The 14,337-nt window shown below is 40.2% G+C and overlaps 1 protein-coding gene across 5 annotated transcripts in view; it reads left to right on the forward strand.

The window, feature by feature from the left end:
- MCC (mutated in colorectal cancers) overlaps positions 1-14,337 on the forward strand; it is a 202,669-nt gene that overhangs the window by 174,755 nt on the left and 13,577 nt on the right. For 3 of the 5 annotated variants that reach the window (XM_017812717.1, XM_017812721.1, XM_017812719.1), the window contains 3 exons: positions 3,521-3,755; positions 10,231-10,482; positions 11,457-11,554. In XM_017812717.1, coding sequence (XP_017668206.1) covers positions 3,521-3,755; positions 10,231-10,482; positions 11,457-11,554 — 585 coding nt within the window. The remainder of the gene's footprint in view (positions 1-3,520; positions 3,756-10,230; positions 10,483-11,456; positions 11,555-14,337) is intronic. The other 2 variants (XM_017812718.1, XM_017812720.1) reach the window with 1 other exon arrangement.

Consider the following 14,337-nt stretch of genomic DNA (forward strand, 5'->3'; position numbering starts at 1 on the left):
GTCCTGGGACCCTCACTGCCACTGTCCAAGCTTGCTCGGCCCCGGCAGATGAACCTCAGGATTAAAGGGTGGGCTCAGTTCAGCGCACGCTGGGTCTCACCTAAAAAATCCACTGCGCAGGCTCGAAGGGTTAATGACCTTTCCCAAATCTTCGCTCAGGAAGACTGGCCATACATACTATGCAGTGTCACAGAATATCTGCACTCAGTCAACTGTAGGAATATATCTCTCATCAGAATTATCTGAGATATCAGATAAGACACTGACAGAAAAGATTATCTTGGCTGAAGTGTGCAAATAAGTTCTTTAGAAATATCCAGAGATATCTCAGTGTTATCTGTGCAACACTTTATTGCTGCACTGAAGCAGTCTCAGAAGGAAGCGGGGTAGTTTACCAAAGGTAATTCTAGCCAAATAGACTGTTGTTTGCCATTTGCCTGGTTGAAGTATTTGTTGGTTTCTCAGGAAGTTAATATCTTTTGGCATTGTGCTGTTCCAGATCTCAAGCAACGTATATACTGTGTACCAAGTGCTTTCTTTAAAGGGTTAGATTGTGTGCAGACATTCAAGCAAGTTCGTTATCTTAAGTGTTGTCTTAGTTCTATCAGCTTTTGTATTATCCACTCAATTGCTGAATTGCTTATTTATTTATTGACTTGATTTTTAACAGACAAAATGATGCTTATATAGGGATTTGTAGACAAATTTTTGTAGTGTACAGAAATTACTCACAGACAAGCACTGTTGAAAGCCTCCTTTGTATCCATCCACTGCATTTTATACACACACATGCATGCCAGCAAATAAGACTGCACGTTATGCTATACCAGCCCACATATTTTCCATAAATTGTATATGAAAATTAATTTGACATCATCCAGGCATGACATCATTGTAAAAGACTCGAGGGATGAAGCAAGTGTGAAGAATATTTCTCTTTGCTTTTTCTGAATACAATAGCAGTGAGAGTGAGCAGATTGATGTTGTATTCCCTCCAGCTGTGATGAAATTGTGATCCTTTTTCTGTCCTTACCTACACACTGGAGAAATGAGAAACTGCACATCTTTTGCAACAGTTTCCTGTGATTTTTGGATGGATGCATTATCCTTTGTCCTGATTGCTGTCAGAAGGGAGGGTGATATCTGAAATTCAGGATGATATGCACACCAGCTATCATCCCTTACGCAGAGCAGCAACGGACTAGCATTGTGGCTGTGGAGAGCTGTGTGGTGGGGCTTTAGGGGGAACAAACCCTGGAAGAGCTGCCATGGGAGCTCAGAAACACTGCAGTGTTGTTTCTGTCCCTCATCCTGAAGCCTCCTTTTTACAACAGCCCACAGTGGGCTTTGTGTCCAGCTGCTCCCAGTCTTCTGGATGGGGGCTTGCTGCTAAATGCTGTGGGGGAGAGGGAGGGTTCTAACCCCTATGTGTGCTAGCTGAGACAGGTTCCTCACTAAGCTCCCCTCGACTTCTTAAAAAAAAAGAAACAAAAATTAAAAGAGCAGCTTGCTAGCAATTCACCAGAGGAGCCAACTTGGCTGCAGGCAGTCAGCCAGGACTGAAGTAAAAGCAGCCTGAGTATCCCTGGCAACAGCCCAGACTGCCTTCCTTAGTTTGGACTGCACTCCCCTAAAATATATGTGCATAGCTGTGGGTCTTTAAGGGCCAAAATCTGTGACTATGCAGTGAGTATGAAGTCAAGCTTAACATAACAATAGACTTCCAGCATTTTTCTGCTCAGGTTTCAGCAAGAGAGCTAAGTTCTCTTTCCTTTGCAACCAAAAACTGAGGTGAGGTCTTTGTGCTCCAATATTTGAAGCCTGTGTAGACTTTGAAAGCTGTCCTTACTCCAACAACAGCTGTTTTACATTTAATCCAGAAAAGCTGTGCAATTGCTGTCTTTGGATGCTGAGGAAACTTGCAACATGACTTCAGTACAGAATTACCTATTTTTCACATTGTCTATCCTCATAATTTTTCTGTCAATATCTACTTCAGTGAGATATCCTTAGGCTCAGTAAAGCAGGTAGGTACTGAGTGCTTTTATCTTCACTGTAAATGGAAATGGATGAAAACAAAAGCAAAGACCAATTTACAGTTGTGGCAACTGTGACATGCACCTCTTATCCCTCAGAAAAGGAAGGAATAATGTGAAATTGACAGAGAACTGTAGTCAAGAGCTGTAATGCGATATTTCATGAGGGGGAGGGATTTTGAGAAATCTTTTTAGACCTGCCAATTCTCCATCTTCTCCAAGGCTGTGCTTGGAATTTGTGGGAAGATTGGCAATTATTTGAAGCACTTTAAAAACAACGTAGCTTTAGCTGAAGTAGAACCAGAAGAGTTGATAGGCTTCCCCTTTTTCACATTCACAGTATTTTAGGACAACATTCTGGATCTCACAGCGTGTGGTGGGTGGGACTTTTTTTCTTAGTACAAAAATGTTGAACAGCAGTGCAATTTGATACAGAAAGTGATTTATTCCCCTGCTGATAACTGAGATCATCTAGCATTCCAGACAGGCACAGTTAATGGATGACTTATCCCTCACCCAGCAGCTGATTACAGGACCTCAGGAGACAGCAGGCAGCTTTGAGTGAAACAACACGGCATTTTATTTTCCTTTTAGTGTTATTGCAGCTATATTCAGCCCTGGAATGCTACAGCTGTATCAGTCTCGGCCCCCTGCAGAACTGGCATGCAGTGGGCAGCACTGAGCCACCACTGCTCTAATTCTTAGCACCATTATCCTCTTTTTCTGCAATCTGTGTAAACATCTGTGGGGCAGAGTAATGGGCAGACATTTTTTTGGTGCCTGTAGATAGGAGAAGATTCACCAAGTCTTTTATTATGACTTTTTCTTAAAATTCCTGCTAACCTGTGGGTTGACTTTAAAATCCTCCAGCCCTGAAGGAATGCCAGTATACTGAGGAGTACACCTTAAAATGAGCTGAAAGATGCTATCTCCTGGTATCTGCCAGTGGAGTTTTGCTCAGGTTGATTCCTGAAAGTATCCATTAAAATATCTGAGGTGATAACTGGCCATCAGCAGAGATAAATCGGGTCTAGGCTGATTCTTTTTTCTTAGCAGATGCTTCTTCCCAAAAAAGATGAAGACTCATTATCAGAGCAGCAGAAAGAAGCTTGGTTATTGCTAAGAAATCTTAAGAAGCTTTTTGCTCTTTTTTTTCTTAATTTAAAAAAAGGATTTTTCCAGAAGACACCATTTCAGAAAAAGCAATTCGGTTACACATCACTAAATATCTGGCTTTGCGGAGAAGTTGTCGCATGATTCGATTTTCTCATAGAGCTTAGAGAATTAATTTCTTTTCTGAATTTGTCACACCCTTCTGCATCTTCTGAACATTGCAACGTCCAGTCCATGCTACATGTGTCCTTTCTGTGAACTTTTAAGTAAGACTCAGTTGTGTTGGTAAAGTATCAGGAGAGTGTTTGATGTAAAAATTGAGATTTTGTTCCAAATATTGTTTTTTCTAATACCATTCTTTCTCTTTCCAGTACCACCAGCTCAACTGCAAGCAGCTGTGATACGGAATTTACAAAGGAGGATGAGCAGCGGCTGAAGGATTACATCCAGCAGTTGAAAAATGACAGGGCAGCAGTGAAACTGACAATGCTGGAGCTGGAAAGCATCCACATTGATCCCCTTAGTTATGACGTTAAGCCACGCGGAGACAGCCAGAGGCTAGACCTGGAAAATGCAGTCCTGATGCAGGAACTTATGGCAATGAAGGTATTTTATTTATAACCAGGAGGTTAAAAATTGCTGACAATGCCCCTGTGCTCCAGAACATGCTCAGTCATGCATGGGAGGCTTGGGTAGAGATCACTGGGTAATAAAGGATAACTTTGTTGAAACACATAATCTGGACTGCAAATCCAGTAGTCACAAGGTGACAGAAGGCAGTGCATTAACATTGAAGAGCTATGTGTGTTTTGAATTAGGCAGGAACAACTTCTGTGGATCTAAACTTGAAATGCTCTCCTTGACAAACCAGGTGCTCTGTTTGAGAGATATGGCAGCTGAGTTGCTCAAGGGTGACCAAAAACATGATATGGCACTTCCCAAGAGACAGTTCATTACTTCACTTACAAGCTTGCAAATGTGCATCATGAATATTTGTGACCTGAAGCAGAACAAATTCACCTCCTTTTAATATAGCTGTGGGAGGAAGAATGGTCTGTCAGAAGGTGTCACCCCTAATACTCTCTGTAAGTCCTGATCTGTTCTAGGCACTGTGTTGCAATCTGTAGCTCAGTTCAGAGTCTGAGCAAAGAGTAGGATGTGTAATGACTTCAGTTACAGGGTTTTGGAGAAAATTCTGGTTTATATGTCCAATTCTAAAGATGTGATACAGAAAACCTGACTTTTGTTGACCAGGTATAGAGCTTATATCATTTTAAGTCTATCTTCTGTATTGACTTTGAGAGGTGGACTAAAACATAGGAACATAACAAAGGCAATACAAGTAGGCAATTCTGTATGTTTGCATTCAGAACTTGTCTGGTTTGGCTAAGTTAAAAAAGTTTAATTTCTGCATTTTAGCAAGTAGTATTTTAGTCAACTAATGGCAGATGTGTCAGCTGATTGGTATCAAGCGGGACAGCAAATCCTAATAGTTTCATAAACTTCTAAAGCTTTAGATTTTTATTCAGATGTGCTCCTTCTGGCTAACTGGTAGCTTAGTAATGATAATTATATTCTTAGTGGTGCTGCCTTTCCATGATAAAACATATAAGTTTGCAATAATACATTCATTATTTGCAGTTCAGAAGAAAGATTGCTTGCTACCTGTCAGAAGATTTAAAGTTATGTTACTTGTTTGAACATGTTGTGGCTACAGCAATATTTTCCCCATAACTAAAGCATGCAAGATGTACTGGAAGACATTTGTAGATAATTAGATGTGTATTTCAGATATCATGCTTCATTCTCCTCTTTTGTGTCCAGATCTTCCCTGAAATCTTTTGTACACCATTCTTACCTCTACATTTAAATTGATTGGTGAAGGCAAACTGCAGAGCTGCCTCTTGTGATTAGTGCCCTTGCATTCCCTGACTGGCAGAAACACCAGCAGTTGCATATCATAATTTCTGGTACAGTTTGGAGCGCTGGTAATCCTTTTGTTCACTCAGCAACCATCTAACTTGGTTTTGACATATGGCATCTGTTCATAACTTTTGGTTGGACCTATTACACTGGGTTTTCACTGCAGGAATTGCCCCTGGAAGAAGAAATCTTTCTTCTTCTTTGAGTTGTGTGGATTGCAAACAGAATAGATACATGTTAAACCTAGGTGGCTGAAGTCACCTTCAGTCCTTTCCAGTACAGAGAAACTGACAGTACTGTTATTCATTGTAATTTCTTGTACTTTGCTGGAATTCACAATGCGGGAAAACCTTAGGTTTCTGAAAGAGACATGGTGAAAACTCAAGTTTGTCAAAGCTTGGAACACATTTGTTGGTTCGTGATCTTCTGCTCAGAAATTGAAAACTCCTGCCTTTCTTCTATGCATATCATCATATCATGGCGAGGCTTCGCGAATGAAGATTTGGGAAGGCTCTATCCACATTTGTTACAGGCACGCTGGTGGCTAATGAGGCCAATACGAGATAAACAAGTCTGATTGCAAAAGGCACAGCAGAAAGACTCCTTAGGTGGTATATTCTGCAAGACACGGTTCTTTCTGCGTTGTCTTTTCTCCTCGAGAGTGATCCTGCGTGCGTTCTCAAAAGAAACAGCAGCGTTATAGATGGTGTGCCTCCAGACCTCCCGATTGGAGGCCAGAGTAGACCAGTTATGTTGATCAATATGGCCAAGGCTGAGATGTTGTTTCAGGGAGTCCTTGTATCTTTTTTTGGGGGCTCCTCTCATGTGGCAGCCAATAGCAAGTTCACTGTAAAGCAAGATCTTAGGGAGGCAGTGGTCCTTCATCCTTGAGATGTGTCCTGCCCAGCGCAGCTGTGTTCTCAGCAACTCTTCTATGCATGAAGCATTACAAAAGGCACAGCTACACTCCGCATGCTTTGGTTGCCAGAGAATGTATTACCTTTTTAGCATCCACGATTGTTGCTCAGGTCTACATTATACCTTGCTCATATGTTTAGCAAAATATAACATAGTTGAACCTCAAGTCAGGACTCATGGATGTATTGGCTTTCTGAGTATGTTTTTTGTGTCTTGTTATTTGAAACGTACCTCATACAGAATAGCATATGCATCTGCCTGCTTCTGAGACAAATGGAGGATTTAAATTTCCTTACGGTGTTTCATTTAACTTGAAGCAGATGGACTCATCTGTGCTGCAGAAGACTTCATTGTGTATCAGCTTTTAATTTTTTCCCTCCCTTGCACATTCTTAGCAAGGATGATAAAGCTGACTGAGCTACTCAATAATTTCCTGCACTACTGGGTCTTAAGATCTGTGCTGTCTTCCCAAAACTTGTGTCTGTATTGGAATCTCTGCTGCATCTTATGGCACCTTCCATTTATAACTCCCGGTAAAAACTGATCTCTACATCAATCTGAAAATGCCTTTACACCAGTAGTTCTTCATTATTGATTAAAAAGATGTTTTTAGGTGGTTTCTCTGTTGCCATGTTTATTATTTTTTTATTGGTCCAGAGTGTAAGACGCAGTGGTCTGCCAGTACTTCTGTAAAATCCAGTTCTTTGCTTCAAGCAATAATTAATCATGTTTCCAAATATATTCTTGGCTGTGGTTTGTCATCATTCAGCGGTCTTGCTTTGAGGTCAGTTGTTGTCATGCCCCAGTTAGCAAGGAGATTACTTCTGATGGCTGTAAATAATTCTTGGTTTACAGCATTTCTGCATTTCAAAGGACTTAATCTAGATAAGAAGTCTCAGCTTTCTACACTGGTAATTTTTCCTCCTTTGTGTACAGGTGGTGATAATGTTGCTCATAATGACTGAAGAGACTTCAGTCTCTTTGTGGAAAATGTTAAGGATCCCGTTGTTCACCTTTGTTACAGCAGTTCATGCCCTTATAGATTTATATAGTAAAATACAGTTAACTAGAGCTTGACATTTATCTGCTCTGATGTTTGTTTTACCTCTGATGGCTGGCAGATGCCACTTGGGTACTGTGATCCTCCTAGAGTCCTGACTTTTCATGATTTTTAGAACTTCTTGCCACATTAGAGTTCTTTGCTGTTTTGTTCTTCTGACATGACCACATCCGATACAAATGTTGATTTTGAAAGTTCCATGGTGTTTCTGATTATATTGAATCAAAAGTTTTTAATTTTCATTCAAGTTTTTGCCCAAATTCAGAATTACAGTATAGAATCATAGAATCATAGAATCAGCTGGGTTGGAAGGGACCTCAGAGATCATCAAGTCCAACCCTTGATCCACTACCGCTGCTAGACCATGGTTACTAGACCATGGCACTAAGTGCCACATCCAGTCTCTTTTTAAAAATCTCCAGGGACGGAGAATCCACTACTTCCCTGGGCAGCCCATTCCAATGTCTGACCACCCTCTCTGTAAAGAAATTCTTTCTAATGACTGCAAGTACAAAATATTCCTCAATATTCAATTAATTAGTCCTGAAATAACTACTATAATTGAAGCTTGTGAATTCGCATGTATTACGAAAGTGTTCTGCAATCATCTGGAAGAGTGACCACTTGCTACTTCAGGGTTTCATTTTGTAAATGCCACTCGTGCTTTAGACATACACTCAGATGTGTTAAACTGCAAGATGTTTCACAGCAACCTGTAATTAGAAGAAAAGGGGTATAGTAAATATACAAAGGTGGTGTTTTAATTTAAATTAAATTTAGATGCTGTCTTTAGAAAATGTATTTTCATGGGAAAAATCTGACTAAACCTGAATTCCTTGAAGTTTCCCTTATAACATGTAGCTGTTGCCACCCTGCCTCACAGATTGTATGTGTCCATACCGCTATCCTCAACTGTAGTTTTAATTTTTAGCTTCAACCTTTCCTTCCTGTTCCTTCCCTGAAAGCCTCTGTAAGACACTGGCTGAGAGCTCTTCCACTTTTCCCCTGCTTTTTCCCCTGCTTTGTCTTTTCTTCTTTACTTCAAAGTCACATTGTTTTGACATGAGAAAACTAAACATATGGGAAGTGCACGATATGTCTTCTTGGACAGGATGCAAACTGGTGAATTCATATATGATTATTTAAACTTACTGTCTTCATAAACAAAGGAGTTAACCGTTGATCCTTAAGTTTATTTTGAGCTTGAATATGTTAAAATTAAAATAACTTAAAATATAATTACAATAAGTTAAAAATTTTAGGTGGCGAGAAAAATCAGTTCCACAAATTCATTGTTGTAGTGGTTAAATTCACTTTTTTATTTTAGGAAGTAGATGTCCCTCATTTTTAGGCTGAATTTGCCTAGCTTCAGCTTCCAGCCAGGGAAGATCTGTCATAACCATCATACCACATAGATAGCCCTCTATCAAGAGTATCTTTTTTTCATATAGGTGTCAAAATACTCCATTCAAATTACTTCTCAGCCTTCACTAAGCAGGCTAAGTAGATTAATGGCTTTAGAAATAGAGGCTTAAGAAGCTAAATACATACACTTGAGTGTATCAGACCATCCAATTCAACTCCTATAACTAAATATCCCTATCATTATTTATCAGTATTATTTATGTATTTACTGTTGACAAAGGAAATTAATGGTAAGTTTGCCTAACAACTAAATTTGTGTAAACCACATTGAATGAAACTGGTTGTGCTTCTAGCCTTCAGTTCACAAACAAGCAGATGATTTTAAGGTATGGATTTCATTTTTGCATTGTTGGTGATTCTGAATAAGCTGATGATCACCTATGGTGGTTGTAACTGTGATACACCTGCATGCACTGGTTACACTTAATCCAGACAGCAAATTTTTGGTGGCAGTCATAGATTCTCTTCTACATGAAAAGTTAGTCGAAATTTGTGTTTAAAAAAAATTAAAAATAGTGACTTGTTCCTAGGCTGACCACAGAACAAGAAACTTCTGTTTTTGAGAAGTGTTTACATAGTGAACAAGTTTAGAACTGAATGGTAATACAGAAAATGTCTGCATTTAACTCAGTAGTCATCAATGAGGAAATCTAGCACAAGACAAGCTCAGCAGCGAGAACATGATTCTAGGTTGGAGTCTTTTTTTGGTTTTGGCAGTCTTCTGTTTGTTTGTTGGTGTTGTTTAGCACATAATGTAAATTACATTTTAGTTCTATCTCTTTAAAGGTTTTGTGGATACTGGGTTTTTCTGGGTTCAGAAAATAACTAGGCATTTTGTAGAAGAAACTTTTCTGAAGTGCTTTTAAACACAAAGATCCTTCTGGTTCGGGATATCCATCAGCTGCCTTACATGGGAGGCTGGGAGCATGTGCTGAAAGAAGGGTCATTGCACTCATGCCCTGCTCTTAAACTTCTGCCCAGCCACTGTCAGACAGATGTTAAAACAGAGATCTGTCCCCAAATATCAGTTGTTGTGTTACAGTAGGTGACAGCCCTGTCATAAACATCAGAGTGGCAGAAGAATTGCACACAAGAATGAGCTCTCAGAATTCAGCTTCTCTCTGTGAAGTCAATCCCCTGTGGATCATATTTATGGAAGAATATAATTGAGTGCAATTTTGTCAAACTTAAGTTGTGTATATTTGGGTATTCTGGTTTTCTAGAGAAGGGAAATTAAAAATGGACATCTGATGGTGCCATACCAAGTTGACCTTATTGGCTTAACTCATTCTACCACAGAGGCTGGTATTACAGAGTGGGAATATGTTACCTGTGTGTGTTGTCCTAGTCCCTCAAACCCCTCCATTCTAATGAGATAAATTCTTATGTATCAATAAGAAACTGAAATCTGGAATTTAGGGAGGTTTTTGACAGGAAAGTAATACGCTTCTTGTTTTAAGCAAGTGGTCTCTGAAGGGCAAAGTAGAACCAAAGAAATTTCAGCAGCTGTGGCTACTCTCTCAGATCCTTGATAGTCTAGTTTCAGCACCACACTAGTGGCTATGAGCTTATTTCTAAGGCTGATACTGAAGTGGCACAGCTCATCATATTCAGACTCAAGATGTACTAGTCTTCTGACGAATATGCTATGTGACTATATAAAGGCATGTGGGTGCTGATAGTCCTTTCTCCATGAAAAAGACACTTGGGTTTTAGGAGTGGATGAAAATCTTGTTTAACCTCTTCTTCCTTTAGGTATATAATCCCATGAGCAGCATGCTGATAATGTTTCTTCAACAGGAGGAGATGGCAGAGCTCAAGGCACAGCTTTACCTGCTAGAGAAGGAGAAGAAGGCATTGGAATTGAAACTGAGCACTCGAGAGGCCCAGGAGCAGGCCTACCTCGTCCACATTGAGCACTTGAAATCTGAAGTGGAAGAACAAAAAGAGCAGAGAATGAGGTCTCTCAGCTCAACCAGCAGTGGAAGCAAAGACAAACTGGGCAAGGTCAGGAGTCAAGCTAAGTTTCCAAAGCCGTAAACATGATTAATTATACCACTCCCCTCCCTGTATCAGTCTTTAGCATGTTAATAATTCTTCTCTTTTGTCTATATGTAGATCTTTTCTCTCTTCTCCAGTTGTTAGGCGATTCCTTCCATACTGTGACTTAGGAGGACTTTGCAGAATTATTGTTAAGCCTGCGCAAAAAGAAGGTTGTTTTGAGGACGATTACCACAAGCCCAGTCTTGCCAAACATACAAGTTGCTGTGGTCGAACGTGTGTCTTGACTGTTGCCACTCGCTGGAAACAGTGGAAGGGATGGAGTATAAGCAAAATGCCATCCTCCCCCAAACACAAAATTTGAAAAAATAAGCTCTCATTCCTTTGAAGCAGTTAGAGCATTGTAATGACAGTCTCTTTTTCCAAGTCAATTTGTAATAATTTGAGAATTAAGGCTTTTTCTCCTCTTATTATAATGCAAAATAAACAGATTTCTGCATTAACTCTATTAATTTCCATTAAGAAATAGATACCTGGAAAAGCTTAGGTCCTCTTATTTTAGTGCTGTGTCCCCAGATAAGCCTCAGTAATGTGTTCAAAAACAAAATCCAGAGCTAGTGTATAACTGTCTTTCTTACTTGTTTCTGGCAATGCATCATCTGAATTTTTTGATCCCAGCAGTTCTTTGTTTCAAGTGTAGTGTCAAAAGAAATATAGGGAAATCACCAGCAGTTTTGCACACTAGCAGAATTCTGCAAGTTGATGAGCTGTGGTGGTTTAGGAAACATTTAGGGGGATTTGTGAAGTGTTAATCCATTTAGTCTGTTTCTTGGTATGTTGATACACTGCCATGTTGCTGTAATATTGTGATGTTTATTTCACCTTCATTTTACAAGTAGCTGTTACCTAAGTGGTTTTCAGAATTTTCCAGTTAAGATGGTAAGTACTTTCAAACCAGATGGTGTTTCCTGGTTTCTCAGGAATGCAGTGATGGCACCGCAGCACCATTAACTCTTGCTGAGCTGAGACCATACACCGAGAGTGAACTGACTGCTGAGCTGACAAACGCACTCAGGAGGTAAGCAGCTTCCCTCACCAGGGATACCACTTGTCCTGTAGGCCTGGGGCAAGGCTTCGTTCTGAGCCTTTGCTCTTACCCTCAAGTGATTTTAAGAGTGATCACAGATTTGTCCCATGAGAAGGAAAATGATCGAAGGTCTTCTAATGTTCCCCTCTCTGCTGTTTTCTTTAGTCTGGTGAAAGTCTTCACATGGTGCTCAGCTCCATTCTCCTTGGGGTTCTCTAAAATTCAGTTGAATTTTAGAAATTAAACCCTCAAAATGGCTGTAGTCATTGTTTTCAGCAAAGAGTGTGAGACGCAAACATGATTTTTCTTGTGTGCGTACAGAAAACCTTTAGTGAAGATTTGTGGTGTGATCTTTGGTTAAGAAGGTTGGTCACAGGTTAGAACTTGGGCAGGAGTTACAGGAGTGGGAATTGCAGGCATTTTGATGACTCAGATGCTCCATTTTCTTTCTGAGTATGTAAGTGGAGCCATAGTTCAATTTCAAATGACATTGTGTGAAGCATTAGCTTTCCAACGGGAGAGAAAATTGATGTCTTGACAAACTGCTTTTGTCAACAGCCAGGTTTTAAGCCTAAGCTTTCAGTACAGTTATACATTAGCTAGATATTTGTTTGTGCAGCGGTTTTTGCTGCACCAGCTATGCGGTAAACTTCATGACAAAGACATTCACTGTTTTGATAGTTGTTTCAGTACTTGTTCCACCTTTTCCAAGAAATGGCTGTCTTAATATCTAATCTGGTTCTTATATTTAGAACCCCTCCAAAATACTACTAAGAATTTAAGCTGGGAAGAGTGTATTTTGCTTTCCTGGTGTTTGCACCCTCTTTAATGGTGGAATGTCCTTTCAGGCAGCTGTGGTGTTTTATTCCTGAGGTGCTTTTTTCATAGGTGCAATGTATAGAGTGCCTATGGTCACTTAAGCCTGGAAGGCATTATGTAAAAATGTAAGATCATTACCACTGCAGAATCAATACATTTCATACCGTTTGCTTAGCAGTCTGGCAGTTGCTGAGTACTTAGTTTTCATGATGCAGGAAACAAAATTCCACAGTTAAAATAATCCAAACTGTCATTTGTGTGTGGGTGGATAAAACCCATAAAAAAGTAATTTACATAAACATTGCATAGAAGCCATTGGCCTCCCCCCTGCCCCCAACATTGCAGCCCTGGTGTGAGCTGCTTCACCAGCATTTTTTGTCTTTACTCAAGATGGGGCTTTTTCCTGCTCTTGGTACTTGCTCCTGGATTTCAAGATGATGTCAATGACCTTAGTTAGCAGAGGCTTCAGTATAGTCATGAAATGTGGTTTGCTGACAACACAGAGAAAACAACTTTGCTTTATCTACTGGCCCTTAACTTGATTAGCATGGATTTCCAGCCAGAGGCCTCGTGAGTACACTTTGTCAGGCAGAAATGGGGAAGAAAAATAATCAGATTAAACTGTACATAAATTGTGAAGACTCTCAGTGTAATGGAAATATGACTGTACTAAATGTGATTGCTGCTACCAATGGGGCTCAAACACAGTTCCTGCAAGCTGTGTGGACAGGGTGTTTTTCTCCTTAATCAGTGTGTCAGCCCAGATCAGGCTGAATGCTTAGTCCTCCTTATCCTGAAGCTTTCTCTCAAAATCTGTGTAGCACCTGGAGAAAGCTTACTGCACCCTGTTTAGCCACAGCTGTCATAAAATATACCAGCAGTTCTTAACTGCTCTTCTGAGTAAATGGACCCTCAGATATCACAAGGAAATTTATACCATCATGGATCCACTAAAGAGTTCCAAAAAATAATCAAAGTTCATTTTCCTCTACAAGTGCTACAACAGTGCAGAATGGTCTGAGGTGGTTGTGATATCTTTAGGAATGAAGCAAACTTAACTCCGTGCATTTAGCATGTGCCAATCCCTCAATACTCTTCCTGCTTGTATGGGAAAACAAGTCCTGACATTATGTGTGAACCAGGAGAGATCCTCCTGGCTGCCCTGATTACCTTCCTCACCTGCCAAAGAAGTAGGATCAGAATACAAAATAAAAATATCTTGCCCAGTATCTGTGTTTGTCAGGGGACAGGAGGGAAATGTGAAAACAAGTGCCTATCGCCCTCTGTGGTCTAGAGGCAGTGTTGAAATGCCAATGTTCAGGAGTGTTTCAGTACTGGTTACAATGTGTGCACACACCCAGCGATTGGACCTACCTGTTGTCTCTCCAGGCAGTAGACACTGGTGTAGGGAACAACAGCTGCAAGGATAGGGGCGAAAATCCATTTGCTTTTGAGTCTTTCTGTTTGTCAGAACATGTGATATCAATCAGCAATCCTGTCCCCTTCTCATCCTTTACAGTTTTTACAGAGACTAAAGCCCTGGCAACTCTCCCCTCTACTGCTTTCCCATTCTGTTCTCTGTTGCTGCTAAATTGTCAGGTTCTTCTCAGTTAATTGAAGCAGAGTGAAACCCAAATAAAACAGCAGGACATAGTTAAGGTTTGAGTTTTGGTGTAGTTTGAAAACATTTATTTGTTCATAATCTGCAAATGGCCATGCAGCAGAACAGTCTCATCCACAGAGATAGGCTGGCTTCTCTCTGCAGAGAATCTGCAGAGAGAATCTTCTGGAATCCAGAAGTGTGTTGTGAAGCTTATCAAGTTTTCACTGGTAGTGCCCATCACCAGAAATTCAAGGCAGGAGCAGTTCTTCATCTACTGTTCCATTATGTATTTGTTCTAGTACAACTGAAGATTTCCTACAGTAGTGTTCAGCATTAAAACCTCTCTTACCAG

This window comes from Lepidothrix coronata, unplaced genomic scaffold (assembly GCF_001604755.1).
Source record: "Lepidothrix coronata isolate B3197 unplaced genomic scaffold, Lepidothrix_coronata-1.0 Scaffold37, whole genome shotgun sequence".
Taxonomy (NCBI): Eukaryota; Metazoa; Chordata; class Aves; order Passeriformes; family Pipridae; genus Lepidothrix; species Lepidothrix coronata.